The sequence below is a fragment of the Salvelinus namaycush genome, chromosome 32, assembly GCF_016432855.1.
Source record: "Salvelinus namaycush isolate Seneca chromosome 32, SaNama_1.0, whole genome shotgun sequence".
Lineage (NCBI taxonomy): Eukaryota > Metazoa > Chordata > Actinopteri > Salmoniformes > Salmonidae > Salvelinus > Salvelinus namaycush.
The window spans coordinates 7153858-7172965 of record NC_052338.1 but is presented as its reverse complement, the minus strand read 5'-3'; the positions used below and the strand labels follow the sequence as shown (position 1 = coordinate 7172965).

Sequence of the window (19108 nt, the reverse complement as noted above, 5' to 3'; positions counted from 1 at the left end):
TCTCCGGACTTGAAAACCTGTGGTATGGCAGTAGGTGCCAGGCACACCGGTTCTTGTCAAGAACCGCAACGCTGCTGGGGTTTTCAAGCTCAACAGTTTCCCGTCAAGAATGGTCCACCACCCAAAGGACATCCAGTCAATTTGACAACTGTGAGAAGCATTAGAGTCAGCATGGGCCAGGATCCCCTGTGGAATGTTTGACACCTTGTACAGTTCATTCCCTTACAAATTAAAGGTGTTCCTAATGTTTGGTATACTCAGTATATAAACTCAGAGAGGCTGGACTGAGGGCTTGTAGGCCTGTTGGAAGGCAGGGCCTCACCAGACATCACCGGCAACGACGTCGCCTATGGGCACAAACCCACCGTCGTGGCAAAAAAGTGCTCTTCACTGATGAGTCGCGGTTTTGGCTCACCAGGGGTGATGGTCAGATTCGCTTTTATCGTCGAAGGAATGAGCATTACACCGAGGGCTGTACTCTGGAGCGGGATCGATTTGGAGGTGGAGGGTCCATCATGGTCTGGGGCGATGTGTCACAGCATCATCGGACTGAGCTTGTCGTCATTGCAGGCAATCTCAATGCTGTGCGTCACAGGGAAGACATCCTCCTCCCTCATGTGGTACCCTTACTGCAGGCTCATCCTGACATGAGCCTCCAGCATGACAATGCCACCAGTCATACTGCTCGTTCTGTGCATGATTTCCTGCAAGACAGGAATGTCAGTGTTCTACCATGGCCAGCGAAGAGCCCGGATCTCAATCCCATTGAGGACGTCTGGGACCTGTATGATCGGAGGGTGAGGGCTAGGGCTATTCCCCCCCCAGAAATGTCTGGGAACTTGCAGGTGCTTTGGTGGAAGAGTGGGGTAACATCTCACAGCAAGAACTCGCAAATCTGGTGCAGTCCATGAGATGCACTGCAGTACTTAATGCAGCTGGTGGCCACACCAGATACTGACTGTTACTTTTGATTTTGACCCCCTTTGTTCAGGGACACATTATTCCATTTCTGTTAGTCACATGTCTGTGGAACTTGTTCAGTTTATGTCTCAGTTGTTGAATCTTGTTATGTTCATACAAATATTTACACGTTACGTTTGCTGAAAATAAACGCAGTTGACAGTGAGAGGACGTTTCTTTTTTTGCTGTGATATATATAGATAGATATATATATATATATATAGATGGCAGCTGTGTTGTTACCCTGCTTATCCTTTTCCTTGTGAAAATACTCCCATTACTTTTACTTAGTCGAAGAGAAAGAGGACGTTTTAGTCAAATGCAAACTCTGCACAGGCAGCAAGCATTGATCTCTTCGTCCAGAAACACCACATCAAATCTAAAATAGCATCTGGAGGTCATGCAGAAAGGCACAAAAGCTGGAAGCCTAAGTTCCAGAAATGCGTGAAAGAGGAGAAATCTATAGGCATTATGATAATAAACAAAAGATGCACATGCCTAAACAATATTTCCAAGTGTTCTTACAAAATGTCCATATAAACAATCAAAATGATAAATCCAATGTTTGATCACAACAAAATTATATTTTAATATACAAAGGAATAGGCCTATTGGCCATAAACATTTAGGCAGCTTTACGAAACGAAATGTACATTAAAGCCACTAAATACAGGCTATCAAGTGACAACAAGGATGACTTCAAATAACCGGCGCATTAACCTGCTGAAGGTGAATACAAACCGTGTCATATAAACCCTACACAAAATGCATTGTAATAAAGTCATACCTCCTCTGTCCTTGACCTTTCCTAAATAAGTCTATTTAACACACTGACTGACGTTAGAATTTCGATATTACAATCACGAGTGTGTTCTAAGCACTTTAAGGAAGACATGTATTTTTTTCCCCACGCTGCCCTTCCTTCACCCGACAGTTGACTAACGGCCAATCAAAACTACACCTAAACTATATTGAACATAATTTCACACATAATAACAATAGATGCAGTCTAAAGACCAGATTAAATTCACAAGTCTGATGGGTGACAATCAGGCTATCAATTGTAATTGTGAATGAAGGATTCAGCACCTAGGATAGCACCTTAGGTGTGGCTTTGCTCATCTGATACAGGTAGGCCTATAGTGGAGCTTCATGGTATTGAATGGACAGCGGAAGAAAAGAAACACAATCACAACAAGTAATATGTAATATATTACTTTTCATGCAACAATATCGTAACTTGACAAGATACATTTTCTTAAATGTAACAATAGATTACTTTTCTAAGTAATGAATCCCAACACTGATCACGCCACACAAATCCCCAAATATTACAATGATGTGTAATGTAGGGGAGTGTAATGTAGGGGACTTGTGTGGCTATATAAACACGACTTGTTTTTTTGGTGTACCCTCAAAAGTGCTTTACGGTTGAAAGCCATGCCACATGCTTGACATTTGAACGGCTTCTCTCCAGTATGTATGAGCATATGTCGTTTTCTATCTTTGCTGACATAAAAGCGTTTATCGCACACTGTGCATGGATACGGCCGCTCCCCTGTGTGCCTCCGCAGATGCTCCTGCAGCTCACTCTTCTGCCTACAACCTTTGCCACATTCTGGACACTTGAATGGCCGTTCTCCAGTGTGTGTCCGGGTGTGTATCCTCAATTCAGCCGTAGATTTGAAACCCTTTCCACAGAGGTCACAGAGGAACGGTCTCTCGCCAGTGTGCATTAACATATGCCTTCTTAACCATACCAACTGAAAAAACTTCTTCCCACAGTCTGGGCAGATGAAAGCAGCATCTGTGTGATGCAACATGTGTTGTTTCAATAGCTCTTTTCTCTGGAACCTTTTCCCACAAGTGGAGCAAGCGTGGGGTTTTCCCTCGACATGACTCTTAGAGTGCGATTGCAGTAGTTTTTCACTCCGGAAACCCTTTCCACACTCAGCGCAGAGGAATGGTTTCTCCCCTGTGTGAATTCGCTCGTGAATAGTCAGGGTGTACTGTGTTCGGAATAGTCGCTGGCACACTGAGCACTGGTAAGGAGTGGACTCATTTCTCTGATGTAAGCGCAGCTCAGTTAACGAAACAAAAGTCTTCTGACAAGAAGGACAGGGGAACGGTCCCGTAAATTGATGAGTACGACTGTAGTGGCTCTTCAGGTCCATGCCCTGAGAAAAAATCTCGTCACAAAATGTGCACTTCAAGACTTCAGGGCACTTGTTGAGACTTTCCTTTTGGTGTGAAGCAATGTGCCTTACCATCGTAGCTTCAAATTTAAAAGTCTTATGGCATAGAGGACATGCTTTAGGAATTGTCTTTTTATTAGAGGACTGTGCTGTAGTGGTGGGGGCTTGAGAGATCGGTGGTTCCTGGGCTGCTGTACTGGAAGGCTGAGGAATGTCATTTTTATTTTCCCTTGGAGCCAGTGACCATGCTGGCTTAGTCCCATGTTTGTAAACTCTCTCTAACCGACAACCTCTTTTGCTCTGCTGGTGTCTCTTCCTTTGACTGTGGGATACAAAAGCCTTCAAAGCACTGGGACACTTAAAGCGGCTTTTGTCTGAGGCGTGATGGTGAAGAAAGTGGCTTTTCAAACTAGACGTTTGTGAAAACGTTGCATGGCATACAGGGCATGTTTTGGAATTATTTGCATTTAAGGAAAGTTCTGGAATGATGCGAGCAGAAGGGCTTTTTGATCTTAGCTCCTTCCTTTTTTTGACGGCTTCACTTGTAGGACATCTTTTGTTACTCTGGTGTTTCTTCAAATCACGGAGGAAGGCAAAACCCTTCAGACAAAGAGGACACTTAAAAAGTATTTTGCCTTTGTGAAATATGATAAGATGACTTCTCAACATATATTGAAATTCAAAAGTCTTATGGCATAGATGGCATGTTTTGGGATCACTACTTGCATTACTGGACTGTCCTGATATCCTGTCATTCTTTCCATGCTGGTGTTCATTGACCTCCTGTCGTTTCATCATCTCCTCACACTCCTGCTGCTGATGTTTTTGTAAGTCGTCCTGATGGTCAAAGCCTTCACCACACTGGGTGCACTGGTGAGGGCTCTGCTCAGTGTGACTTCGCATGTGCGTTGTCAAATCCTTCGCTTCAACAAAACTCTTCCCACATAAGGAGCACGTTTTGGCACGCTTGCTTCTTTTAGGAGACTGCTCTGTGGTATGGGAAACAGGACCAGGAGCGCCAACTGGTGTTGGAAGAGAGAAGTACCATTGTTAGAAGGTTACAGATGTCACTCTCACCCCTAACTTGAGCCTTGGAATACATTTTCTACACACACACACACACACACACACACCACTAACTTAAATCTTGGAATGAATTATACACACACACACCTTCCATACATGTCAAAAAGATATATATATATTTTTTTATGTTTTACTCACCTGTCATATGACTGTTGTCATCAAGTTGGGTCAGCAGCACTACGGGCTGAAGTTCTAAATCAGACACGTCTTCAACCACCTGTTGTTTTCTTCCACTATTCATTCTGCTGTCACTTTCATCCCCTTTTCTCTCGTCTGTTTGCTCTCCGGGGAGTGCCTTGACTTCCACTTTTCTAGACGCCCTTTTCTCATGTCGATGATCCAACTCCACAGAAGGCCCTTCATCCTGATCCGAAGACAAGACTTCGCCATCTGAAACCTTGCCAGTTCCCTCGGAATCAGGCATATCAGGCATGTTGGCGAGAAATGTGTGCAGTTCAGAAAAGAACGGACAGGTTGCTCGGCCACTACTGCTTGGGTTCCTCAGTGCTTGTCTGTAGCTGTGCTTCATGTGCTTCATCTTTGATTGGCACTGCTTCCACGTCCTTTTGATGCCGATGTTCTTTAGCCGCTCTGAAACTTCACTGTACGCATGTTTCTTTCGGTAACTCTGCTCCATCATCTGAAGAACCTGTTTGTTTGACCACACGGAGATCAGTGCTTTCGTCCCCTCCAGGGTCCAGGTCCGTGTGTCATTGTCTGCCGATGTTGTAGAAGACATGTCTTCAACCATCTGTTTGCGACAATGTTTTTTGGGGGGGCTTTTCATCTTGCTGTCACTTTGAGGGATGCAAAATGTTTCATCCTCATTTTTCTCTTTGGTTTGCTCTCCGGGGAGTGTCTTGCCTTTCACTTTTCTGGAAACCATTTTCTCATGTTGAGGCGCCAACTCGACAGCCACAGAAGGCCCTTCATCCCGATCCAAAGACATGACTTCTCCATCTGAAACCTTGCCAGTTTCCTTGGACCCAGGCATATCAGGCACCGCGGCAAGAAATTTGTGCAGTTTAGAAAAGAACGGACACGGTCGGCTGCTTGGGTTCCTCAGTGTTTCTCTGTAGCGCCACTTCAAGGCTTTTATCTTATTGTGGCACTGCTTGGTTGTCTTTCTGATACCAAGCTCCTTTAGACACTCCGATATCTCACTGTAAACATGTCTTTTTCTATAGCTCTGCTCCATCTTATGAAGAATCTGTTCATCCGACCATACAGAGATGAGCGACTTTGTCTCCTCAGGTGTCCAGCAGGTCCATCCGACGTCGTCTGCTGTCATCGATGATGTCGAGGACATGTCTTCTCCATCTACAATCTCTACCTTTAAAACATCATAAGCCAAGTCATGTCGCAGTCTCTCCTCATAGTCGTTCTCTCCCCATTCCTCTGTTCTTCCATCCACCATTTCCACTGCCTTCTTAACCGTGTCCAAACTCATCCCCAGCTCCTTCTCTACATTACCTTGCGCTATCAAAGTGTCCCCGTCCTTTCTGGATGCACACGTGGATAAAGACTGGCTATGCGAGCGTGCTTCATCAATGTCCATTTCTATCCTCTCTGAGAGCGAGTGAGACAGTGAAGAGAGGATACGATCGTCGGCACCAGATGAAGGAGCTGAAACATTGGGAAAAAGATCAATATTTAGTCTGCCTGTGATTGCTACATACATTTTTGGATTTAAATGATATATGCTATGATGATATATGATTCTTGAAGAATATAACTTGTAAATGCCTCATGAGCTTAGTTCAACTGTCGTAGCCCATCAAAATGAAAATATACGTTTGTTTTACTTTATAGCCTCAAATCATGGTTAAAACTAAAATTTTGGTATGGATGGTCAGTCCTTGTATCCATAGCTTTGTCTGTGAATATGAGAGTGGTTACATTTTTCCAACTCCATCCCTCAGATGTTTACTAAATCAATATCTTGAAAATAGAAACAAAGCATAAATTCCCCCAGAGCCCTCGCTGCTTACGCCCATGATTCCTTTCAAAACAAATGGGAGCGTCTCTACAACAGTTACACGTCCAGTGTAGCAGCCTGTTAGTCTCGTTACATTTAAAAACGTAATGAAAAACTTATTTGCCACTGTATGAAAACAGAGCTGGAAAAAAGCCTACCATTAGTGAACAAATGGCCATGGCATCTGCTGTGCTGAAGAAGAGTCTTCAAAGGCTGAGGTTGAGTCACAGAATGTGCACACTCCTTCAGCACAGAGGGGGCAGGTCTGAGCCATGATACAGTCTGAAGGGGAGGTGGTTTAAAATTAGCAACAAATTAAATTGACCAAATGACAAAAGTAAGGTATGGTAGACTCCGCAATATAACAACAACTCAAAATCGGCCAAGGTTGCCACTATTGGCTCTTCCCAAATTGCATCTACCTGTTGAAAGGTTGGCATTGGAAGCAACTTCTCCAGCCTGATGAGGAACTCCCACATCAGAGTCTGCAGTGCTGCGTCATACCTGGGCCCGAATTCTTCTGGAAAAACATCCTAGAGGAAACATTAAAGTGCATCTGAGTGGTGTAAAACAGATTAAACAAATGCCTTAATTGAGTGTGAGGCATCCTATTGACATCATTAGTAGCTATACAACTCAATATTAGCTAATGCAGGTTGGGGTTCAGCATTACTGAGTAAGCCAGTAACGAGGACTTCCATGGAATAAGATGTGGAACAGATTGCGCACACACTGCCGTACAGTTTACCTCTTTGATTTAAATGTCTGTTTAGCAGAAACATTGTTCTCACACCAACCTGGAAGAAGTGTTCCCTCTCAATTGGGTCATCGAGAAGAGTTTGGACGAGTTCCAAGAAGTTTGATTCCGATGCCTCCACCTCTGTATCTATCTACAGCAAGTATACATAACACAGTTAGTAAATGAACCTAGCCAACAGAGTTACAAGGCTTGATCACTTGAGTGGCACTCACCTCCTTTTCTCTATGAGTGATGATGCAGGTCCTCATCCTGCTCAGGTGTGGCTGGATGGTCTCTGGGTCTGCTGAACTATCAGAGCGACACAACTCCAGAACCAGCTGTCAACAACAAACAGGTAACACTGAGGCATTTTAGATGCAAACAAACCAATCTGGCAGTGAGTATGGTATAAGAATGTTAAAGTAAGTGTTACACAGTATGTAAATGCACTTAAAAATGCGTATAATACTGAACCTTTACGTATCATCATGCAACCTTATTTTTCAATGGTTGCACAGTTAAACAATAGTTATTTTCTCACTTTTGGGTGTGATTGCATTGTTTCTCTGTCCTAGGAATAGAAGAGGTTGGTTTTCATAACGTGTCTTGACCCACCTTTGAAACCCTGACGCCCTGGTCAAATTTACATCCAGGACGTTACTGAATCCTCATTCCGAACACATCACCCATATGGTTTGTTTTCAGACCAATAGCCCCACATTTGAAACCTTGATGATTAATTGGTACACTTATTTATTCCAGGGATGAAAGCCTCCTCTGAAGATCTCAAGCCATATTATTGGTGTGGTTTGCTGGTTCCGGAGAAATTCCCATGACTTTGTGAGATGTGCACATCTGTGAAACGTGCTTGAAATAAAGACGACCTGGAACGTGCCCAGAATTGTGTTGACACGTTCGTAAATTCACTCTGGCTATCTCCCCGATTTCCGAGCACTCTCGTCTGTGTGCCAGAGGGCAGAATAACTGATGAATTTACCAAACGAATATGGCCGGTGTCAGTAAACATCGGGAAAAAAGCTTGATTAAATTGTTGCCAGCAGCACAGTTTCCAATGCTCTGGATAACACGAAAACAGCTTAACCAGCTCTGCTAGGGCAAGTAAAATGGTCAGTGAGGTGTTCTCTCATTTATGTCTGGAAGTAGCTAGCAAGCTAGCTAACGTTAGCTTGACTGCCTTTGTGAGGTCAGAACTCTTGGATCAACCCTTCTCCTAGGCCAGAGCGACCAGTGTGTGCTCTAAACGCTCCGAGAGCGAAACACTCCGAATTTACGAACGCCCAGAGCACACTCTGAGCTCTCTCTGGCACTCCAGAGTGAATTTACGAACGCACCCATAATGTGACCCATAGTGCATTGCACCCATAGTGTGTCGTGAAGAATCAGGATGGACATGGCTATGAAAAGCGTGCAAAGGCCAGAAAGAAGAGATTGCGCGAAAGTAACGTTCACAAGAAAAAACATTTCAGAGGGTACATTCTCTACACAATTTGTTTCACTTTTGGATCCAGAAATCCTGTTGATTATTTAGAAGGAAAGAAATTCCACAAATTAACAAGGCACACCTGTTAATTGAAATGCATTTTCATGAAGCTGGTTGAGAGAAAGCCAAGAGATATTTTGACACTTTTGCAGTTACTACATGATTCCATATGTGTTATTTCATAGTTTTCATGTCTTCACTATTATTCTACAAAGTAGAAAATAGAAAAAATAAAGAAAAACCCTGGAATGAGTAGGTGTGTCCAAACTTTTGACTGGTACCGTACATGAGAGAAGATGACACTAAACTTGTTCAGTCAATGAATGGTGGGTATGAAGATCAAAACATTAAGCATTGTGAGAAGATACCTCCACTGTTTCACCAAACAAAAATATTACGGTTACCATTTCACACCAGAGCGTTCCCCATACTTGGACTATCACAGAGAAGTGGTAAGTGTGTTGATATAATCTGGTAATATAATATTATATTGATATAAAGCGGTAATATGTAATATGAATGTAAATTTGGCCACGGTTTCAAATGTGGGTCAAGACATCATGAAAACCAACCTCTTCTGTTCCTGGGACAGAGCACCAATGCAAATAACTAATTGTTCAACTGTGCAACTATTGAATAGAAGGTTGCATGATGGTACATAAGAATTAATCTTATACGCATTTGTTAAGTGCATTTAAACATTGTTAATAACTGGATGTAAATATTGGCTCACTATTTGGCAAACACAGACCAGTTATTGCATTATTTTGACCAATGCGATATAACTATTTGTTCATGATTTATAATGCATTTACAAATGAAGAAATGTTAAAAACATAGTTATAACCCCTTTACAAGTGGAACCTTATAGTAAAGTGTAACCGGATTTGTTTTATTTTACCATTATTTTTACCAGGAGTCCCATTGAGCCCAAGGTCTCTTTCTCAAGGGAGCCCTGCATGCACACAAATGTCACCCTACGTTCTACTTCAGTCATACCCCTCCATCTCTCACCTGTGCTCGCAGCCCCATGATGAGTTGTACTTTCTCTCTGTAACTCATCAGATCAGGGATCATCTCCAAAACAGTGGTGACAAACTCCTCCACCAACCCGTAGTCCATTGTGTCTCTCCGCTGAACAACTTGCCATAGAGCTGCCGACACCAGCCGCAGTGGAGGAACCAAAAGACGCAGAGACGACAGAGGAAGACCTGGTAGGAAAGAAAACATTTGTTGACGTTCCAGGCCATCTTTTATTGCAATTGCCACATACAGATTATCAGATTGTACACGTCATGGAGTGGTTTTGTTGCTGCGTAGCTAAATGTGGGTGGCAGTAGCCTAGAGGCTAGCCTTCTACTGGACAGGTTATGTTCCTACTTCTACACTGGCATAATGAAACAGAAATGAGTTAACTACATGAATGAAGGCAACTAAGATTACAAATAATAGAGCCTGCATTTCACTTATAAGTAGCCTACAAGCATTTATTTGACACTTCTCAATATAACAACTGACCTATACTGCAATCAATTAAACATAATGAAGCTTTGGTATTCAGATGTAAGAACGTTTTTTTAAGCCTCCCCACCTTAATTACAAAGAAAAATCACAGTAGTGCCTTTCTACTTTCTAAATCCATCCTGAATCCACCCTTCCAGTGGGATCAAGATTATATGTATTTTCTGCATTAAAACCAACCTAACCTAATCCTGATTAAAGGTCAGACTGGATTACCAAATCCGTATTCGGAGGATGAGAATCTTATTTTTCAGTTTTGAAATACCCAACATTTAATCCAATTAGGGCTGTGACTGTCATGGCATTTTGGAAGACTGTAATTGGACAGCCAAATGACCGAGGTCACCATAATAACGGTTCAAAAAACTTTGACCCATATTTTGTCCTCTCCTCCGCTCCTGACTGCATGTGCTGCCATAGAAATACAATGGACGTCCACATTCAATTCAATGATGAGTGTACCCAGAGCAGCAAAGCAGGAAGTAAAATATGTGCTGCGATTTTTGGATTCAACTCCACTGACATTACAATTTTTTTTTATATATTCCATTGCATGAGCCGCATTAGTTAACATAATTTGAATGAACATTCTATATACAAACACTTACTCCATCATTTGCTCACACACACATTTATACTGACTATCATCATATACGCTGCTGCTCCTCTGTTGATCATATATCCTGATGCCTAGCCTAGTCACCTTACCCCTCTATCTACCTCTATCAATGCGGTATCCCTTCACATTGTAAATATGGTACTGGAACTGACCCTGTATATAGTATGCTTACTTTATCGTGTTCTTATTTCTATATATCGCATGTTTTGTTCTAGCTTGCTATTTTTGTATTACATTGTTATGATTACTGCACTGTTGGGCTTAGAGCTTGCAAGAAAGGCATTTTTCACTGTAATTGTGCATGTGATTTTAAGGGTGCGAACGTAAAATCCCTTTGGCCATCTACTCTGATTTCAGTGTGCAGAATAACGGATTAATTTACAAATGTGCAACAACCGTTGAACATGACCGGTGTCAGTAAACGTCTGCAAAAAAAACTATGAAATTGTTGCCAGCAGCACAGTTAGTCACCAATGCTCTAGATAACATGAAAACAGCTCAACCAGCTCTGCTAGGCCAAGTAAAATGGTCAGAGTGAGATGTTCTCTCTTATGTCTGAAAGTAGCAAGCTAGCTAACTTTAGCCAGGTAGCGTTGGTGCTTCAGCAAAACGCTCTGAATCTGGATTTATGAACTCACCCTAAAACTTGAAATTATTGCAGGGTTAGAGGTTATATTCCTGTGTGCTGCTGCTGCTGCATTGTGGTCATTCAGTCAGCTGTTTGTTAGCCTGCAAATTCTGATCCTACCGTTACACTTGTTTACACTACTGCACTGGGGTCGGAACGCAGTCATGGTTAGATTAAAACATTGCGGAGCCGGTGTGCGATATGGGTCGGAAAATGTACCTCAATGCAGGGATGGGATGTGCCACTACAATTTTATCTATATCCAAACTGATAACTTACATCGAGAGGATTGAAATACTGCTAGTTTTTCCAGAAAACGTACCTTTTCGCCTTAATGCTAGCTAGCAGTAGCCACACCAGCCATTTAGGAATGGCACGTCATGTTGATCAACAAAGGAGCTGATTGGCTGACAATGCCATTGCAAAATGGTTGCAGTGACTACTGCTAGCTAGCATGAGGACGAAAAGGGCAGTTTTCCATAAAAACTAGCAGTATATAAATCTTCAATGTATCAGCTTGGATATAGGTCAAATTTGGAGTACATCCCATCCCTGCATTGAGGTACGTTTTCCAACCGGGCCCTGCTGTTGTGTTTTTGAGCAAGGCACTTAATCCACCCAGGGGTGCTGCGTGCACACTGTGCCTCTCAATGTGTGTGTGTCTTGGGTTTTGGGGAAGACAGAGGACGAATTTCCACCAGCCGCTCAACAAATCAAATCTGCAAAGTTGCTTAGGAGCTAGAAGCAGAGCTGCCATGTCTGTCGGCGCCATCTTGCCATATCGAACCTATATGTGATACGAATTAAGCCTGGGGACAGGTTACATTCTTTACAAACAGCCCAATACGGATGTTTTTTTGACTAATTTGTGAAAATTAGCTAATCAGATCAGCTCTTAAAAAGATTTGATGTAAAAAAGACCTGAAATGATTGGTCAACACCAATTTGTGGGAAAAATATCATAACTGTGTAACCTGTCTAAACATAGCCTTAAACTCTTGAAGATTATTATGTTGAGCTGTGTGACAGGGTTTACACAGGCAGCTCAATTTTTATATTTTTTCCACTAATTGGTCTTTTGACCATTAACATCAGATCTTTACACATCAATATATATATATATATATATATATATATATATATATATATATATATATATATATTTGAGCTTGTTATGATTGGTCCATTGAAAAAAATAGCAGAATTGGGCTGCGAATTCTAGAAATTAATATTGCGCCACATTTCTTTAAATAATTGTCTATCCATTTAGTTAAGAAAACAATTGTCAAGTCTGACACTGAAAACTATTAATGTAACCTGATTTTCTTACCATTATCTTCCTCCTCGTCAGTTTCCTTGGACTCAGGCATGTCAGGCATGGCGGCGAGAAATTCGTGCAGTTCAGAAAAGAACGGACACGGTCGGCTACTGCTTGGGTTTCTCAGTGTTTCTCTGTATCTCCACTTCAAGGCCTTAATCTTGTTTTGGCACTGCTTCCACGTCCGTTTGACACCAAGGTCTTTTAGCCGCTCCGAAATTTCGCTGTAAACATGTTTGTTTCTATACGTTTGCTCCATCTTCAGAAGAATCTGCTCGTCTGACCATACCGAGATCAGCGCCTTTGTCTCATCTGCGGACCATGTCCATCCGACATCGTCTGCCAATGACATTGTCGATCTACTTTTTTGATAGTAGTCTACAGCAACTAGTAAACTAGATAATACAAGGTTAATATTAGTGTTAGTAGCTAAGTCCAAAAGCTTTGGTCGCCTAAACAAAGTGGTGGACTACTCCCTCTTTGGCTGGCTACTTCGACGTGGCGTCATGACGTCATCTACAAGAAAACATGGTCGATTTCCAGGTGGGCTTCTTTGCAGTCGTGCTGTGAATCTGAATATTGCCAAATAAGTTATAAATAGAAAGTAATACGAACTAACTTGCCGAAGTACGTTTGATTAAAATGTATCAGTAAAACAGTCCAGAAGATGAGTTAAATTTAGTTACATTTTATCATCAGCGAAAAAAAACTCTAGATCAATTTTACTCCACATAGAGAGAAGAATATAAAGCTCGCCCTCCATTTGGCAAATTTGATTAACACTTACAAGCAAAAACCCCAACAGGAAGTACCAGTTACGCGCTCAATACGGAAGTGGTCTGATGAAGGAAACGCTAAATCAGAGGACTGTTTCGCTAGCACAGACTTTAGCACATCAGTCTTTTTTTCTTTTTGTAAAAAAAAATTATTAACAAAAAATCAATACAGAAAGTACATAAGGGAACACAAGTATATATAGATTATATATAATGGACAATCGAGCAAGGGGGTACAATATCACATTACAATTACACAAGAACCATACATACATACATACACTGACAATTCTAACAGCTTTTTTGTTAGTAGAGTATTTAACTGTCTTAAAATACAGTTCAATTTATTTTTGTAGGGTAAGAAAATATGTTTTTTTGTTAGTAAATTTACATTAGTGTAACCAATATTCTAAAAACAAAGAAGTATTTTTATACAATATATCCCGATTATTCCATATATAATATCTGTGTGGAGAAAAATTGTGTTTATAAATTAAGGACCATGACAAGAAAACCTGCCGATGAAAAGCAGAAAGTTTCACTGGAATTTTGTCAATATTATAAGTTAAGGCCACCAAAAGTAGAGAAGACATGATGAGGAATAAAATTCCAGATAGAAGTGGGTCTTCTTAGGAATTGTTTTATCCAATTGATCTTAAAAGTATTATTTAAAGTAATAAAGTCCAGAAAATTCAGTCCACCATTCTCATAAGTGTTCATTACAACAGTTTTCCTAATGTAATGGGTACGGTTTCTCCAAAGAAAGTTGAAAAGCATCTGGTCTATCTCCTTGCTTATTTTACTGTCAAGATACAAAGATAGAAGATATGTTAGTCTAGAGATACCTTCGGCCTTGGTTATTAGGACTCTACCTTTTAAAGATAAGTCCCTCTGTAGCCATTGATTTAGCTTCTTCTGGGTATTTTTAATAAGAGGGTTAAAATTTAGTAAGCCTCTAGACTTCTGATCCTTTGTAATGGTTATGCCTAAATATGTAAGTTCTTCTTTTACTGGAATACCATAATATGAAGGTGTCACACAATCTTTGACAGCTATGAGTTCACATTTATTAATGTTAAGGTATAGACCAGACGCTTTGGAAAAGGATTGTATCACATTGATCGATATGGGAATTTGGTTAGCGTCTTTGTCCCCACAGTGACAGATACATAGTTGATTTGCAAATACGAGCACTTTTGGATGTTAAATGCTTTAGAAAATGAAACGTTGAAACTGCTTTTTATCTATCTGAATATTTTCTTCACTCTGTCTGTAGACAAGATAGAATAGGGGCTGAGACCATACTTTAAAAAAATATAAAGATTTGTATTGGTTTCCCCAAATACCTGAGAGGAAATGTCATTACTTCCACGTCATAAAATTTGCTATTTTAGTTGAAAAGGAAATTACCGAAATTGTGCCTAAGGTGTTTTATATAACATTTCACATGACATTTGTGTTTTATATATATTTTTTTACTATATGTACATTTTAATTATATGTATTCATCATTGTCATGTCTAAATGTCTATATATGCCTTGATACTCAGAAACATGTATTTACCTAATCAAAATCTTAATATTTTACATTATTTTAGGAAATATCTTAAGAACATACATATAAGATTCACATATGGGAAACATCATCAAAATCAATTGTAATTTAATACACCCTTTCCTGACTTACTGTGGTGGAAATTCCATTTCATATAAAACAACCGATGGAAAATTCCATTAAACATTGTCACAGTTGTACATTTTTTATTTTATTGAAGATATAAAACAGACCATTCAAAACCTCAAAAAACAGCATATTTTAGAACAATTTGGGATTCAATGCATTAGGCATAAATACACGTACAAGGTTGGAAACACGGGTTGACATTAAACACATGACTGGTTCACTGGCTGCAGTCTATTGATTCAGACTCATGAGACAGGTGTGTGCTCATGCAAGATTAGGTTTTGCCCTTAATGCACTCTATTGCTTAACGAGACCAAATTTCCTCCCACACTGCGCCATCAAGCATCACATGCCGTTTTGTCACTGGATGAGGCTCAGGGACAAGCCCAAGCACATTCCCTGGTTGGTACCATACTGTACAATGTCCTCTCTCATTGGCCAAAATAATCGGTTGGCTCCCACATGACTTTTGACTAGAGCACATCTCTCTGCATCAACATCTTGTATAATACCAGGGTAAGGATCTTCATCCTATTTCACAACACACCACTTTCCAATCAGTCCCTCATATATGTCTGCAATGGGCTGATTTGCTCTGGGAGATGGCTGTGATGCTGTGCAGGTTGAAGTGGAAGGCTGTGCTTTGTCTGCCTCTGTTTGTTGAATTATCACGGTCTGTGGGCCAAAACAATCACATAGATTTGGAGTTATTTGAGGGGCAGATAGGTCATCATTGTGTAGCTGTAAGACTTCAGGTGATTTTGGTGGTGTGTTGCTTGACAGGTATGACTCCATAACCACTCTTTTCTGGATAGTTGATCTTCTGTTACATTGGTTTATTTTCCGTTGCTTCCTTTTCCCCCCTTTTTTTCCTCACTGGGAAAGTTGTGAGATGGGTTTCAGTTCACCACTTTCTTTTGTTTTGAGGTATCTTTTTGTTTCTTAAGATACTCCTGGTATCTTATAGGATCTTGTCTGATTTTGTTTTATATACACTACATGACCAATAGCATGTGGACACCTGCTCGTCAAACATCTCATTTCAAAATCATGGGCATTAATATGGAGTTGGTCCACCCTTCGGCTATAACAGCCTCCACTTTTCTGGGAAGGCTTTCCACTAGATGTTGGAACATTGCTGTGGGGACTTGCTTCCATTCAGCCACAAGAGCATTAGTGAGGTCAGGCTCTGATGTTGGGCGATTAGGCCTTGCTCACAGTCGGCATTCCAATTCATCCCAAAGGTGTTCGATGTGGTTGAGGTCAGGGCTCTGTGCAGGCCAGTCAAGTTCTTCCACACCGATCTTGACAAACCATTTCTGTATGGACCTCGCTTTGTGCACTGGGGCATTGTCATGCTGAAACAGGAAAGGGCCTTCCCAAACTGTTGCCACAAAGTTGAAAGCACAGAATCGTCTAGAATGCCATTGTATGCTGTAGTGTTAAGATGTCTCTTTACTGGAATTAAGGGGCCTAGCCCGAACCATGAAAAACAGTTCCAGACCATTATTCCTTCTCCACCAAACTTATCAGTTGGCACTATGCATTGGGGCAGGTAGCGTTCTCCTGGCATCCGACCAAACCCAGATTTGTCCGTCGAACTGCCAAATGGTGAAGCGTGATTCAACACTCCAGAGAACACGTTTGCACTGCTCCAGAGTCCAATGGCGGCTAGCTTTACACCACTCCAGTCGACACTTGGCATTGCGCATGATGATCTTATGCTTGTGTGCGGCTGCTCGGGCATGGAAACCCAATTCCTGAAGCTCCAGATGAACAGTTCTTCTGTTGACATTGCTTCCAGAGGCAGTTTGGAACTCGGTAGTTTGTTACAACCGAGGACAGACAATTTTTACGCGCTACGTGCTTCAGCACTTGGCGGTCCCGTTCTGTGAGCTTGTGTGGCCTATCACTTCGCGGCTGAATCGGTGTTGCTCCTAGACGTTTCCTCTTCACAGTAACAGCACTTACAGTTGACCGGAACAGCACTTACAGTTGACCCGGGGCAGCTCTAGCAGGGGAGAAATTTGACAAACTGACTTGTTGGAAAGGTGGCATCCTATGACGGTGCCACGTTGAAAGTCACTGAGCTCTTCAGTACCGGCCATTCTATTGCCAATGTTTGTCAATGGAGATTGCATGGCTTTGTGGTCATTTTTATACACCTTTCAGCAATGGCTGTGGCTGAAATAGCCAAATCCACTCATTTGAAGGAGTGTCCACATACACTATATATACAAATATATGTCCTTGTCTTCTTCTTGGTTGATTTATGACATCCATGTGCTCCACTGTCACTATTCACATCCATGGTAACCAAGAACACAAACTTTTGAAACAATGTTATGATCATGTAATTTGCTTGTCGTCGGGTTAATGACCCAATTTAAACATTTCAGTGCCTGAGCTTGACCCATATGTTTTTCTGAAAGTCAAACATGTCCTTTTTCTGATAGAATACTTTTATTTTTTGGAAGATATAACTTTTGGGAAAAAATGGTCCAAAAGGCTACGCATAGTAGGAATGACCCAACTAACATTAAAATATGCTACACCAGCTATGCCCATGCCTTTAAAATACAATTTAATAACAGTCACATGCATAATACGTTGTTTTTGTTTTTTAACTTTTTTTTTTAACAAAGCCCCGGGGTTTATGATTTCTTAATCTGGTCCTGGCTATTGCTCCCAATGTTAATGTTTTTGCTATCACGTTGTATACAAATGCTTTTTCTTAGCTTCATATTATTGATTGATGGTATGCACATCTTAGAGTGATGCTTAAAGGAACAGGTCCATTTCAGTCACAGTCAGGAAACCCTTTCAACACTCGGTACAGTGATTCATCTAACTGAACAAAAATATAAACACAACATGTAGGATGTTGGTCCCATGTGCTGAAATGAAAGATCCCAGAACTGTTCCATACTCAGAAAAACCTTATTTCCGTGCACACATTTGTTTACATCCCTGTTAGTGAGCATTTCTCATTTGCCATTATAATCCATCCATCTCACAGGTGTGGCATATCAAGAAGCTGATTAAACAGCATGATCATTACACAGGTGCTCATTGTGCTGGGGACAATAAAAGGCCACTCTAAAATGTGCAGTTTTTGTTACACAACACAATGCCACAGATGTCAACAATTTTGAGCTAGCGTGCAATTGGCATGCTGACTGCAGGATTGTCCACCAGAGAGGTTGCCAGAGAATTTAATGTTACTTTTTCTACCATAAGCCGCTTCCAACATCGTTTTGGAGAATTTGGCAGTATGTCCAACTGGCCTCACAACTGCAGACCACGTATATGGTGTCGTATAGGCGAGCGGTTTGCTGATGTCAACGTTGTGAACAGAGTGCCACAAAATGGTGGTGGGGTTATGGTATGATCAGGCATAAGCTACGGACAATGAACACAATTGCATTTTATCAATGGCAATTTGATACCGTGACGAGATCCTGAGGCCCATTGTCATGCCATTCATCCGCCGCCATCACCTCATGTTTCAGCATGATAATGCACTGCCCAATGTGGCAACGATCTGTACACAATTCCTGGAAGCTGAAAAGGTTCCAGTTCTTCCATGTCCTGCATACTCACCAGACATGTCACCAATTGAGCATGGTTTGGTTGCTCTGGATCGACGTGTACGACAGCGTGTTCGAGTTCCCGCCAATATCCAGCAACTTCGCACTGCCATTGAAGAGGAGTGGGACAACGTTCCACAAGCCACAATCAACAGCCTGATCAACTCTATGCAAAGGAGATGTCGCGCTGCATAAGGCAAATGGTATTCACACCAGATGCTGACTGGTTTTCTGAGCCATGCCCCTAGGTACAGTGCCTTCGGAAAGTATTCAAAAAAAAATATCAGCAATCTACACAATACCCCATAATGACAAAGTGCAAACTTTTATTTTTATTTTTATTTATTTTTTACATTTTAGCAAATCGATAAAAAAAACCAGATACCTTATTTACATACACTGCCATTCAAAAGTTTGGGGTCACTTAGAAATGTCATTGTTTTTGAAAGAAAAGCACATTTTTTGTCCATTAAAATAACATAAAATTGATCAGAAATACAGTGTAGACATTGT

At 41.2% G+C, this 19108-nt stretch overlaps 1 protein-coding gene across 2 annotated transcripts; it reads right to left on the bottom strand.

The window, feature by feature from the left end:
• Nucleotides 1-1524: 1524 nt before the first annotated feature.
• LOC120027149 lies at nt 1525-13287 on the bottom strand. Of its 2 annotated transcripts, none has more exons than XM_038972012.1 (8): nt 12558-13275; nt 9474-9670; nt 7192-7296; nt 7017-7109; nt 6642-6752; nt 6378-6501; nt 4380-5867; nt 1525-4177 (listed from the first exon to the last, which is right to left on the bottom strand). In XM_038972012.1, the coding sequence occupies exons 1-8, from the start codon at nt 12895-12897 to the stop codon at nt 2292-2294; spliced, it is 4344 nt and encodes a 1447-aa protein (XP_038827940.1). In that variant the 5' UTR covers nt 12898-13275; the 3' UTR covers nt 1525-2291. The 2 variants fall into 2 exon arrangements, with proteins under 2 accessions (XP_038827940.1, XP_038827941.1); XM_038972013.1 differs by lacking the exon at nt 1525-4177 and having other exon boundaries at nt 5385-5574; nt 5715-5867; nt 12558-13287.
• Nucleotides 13288-19108: the final 5821 nt, after the last annotated feature.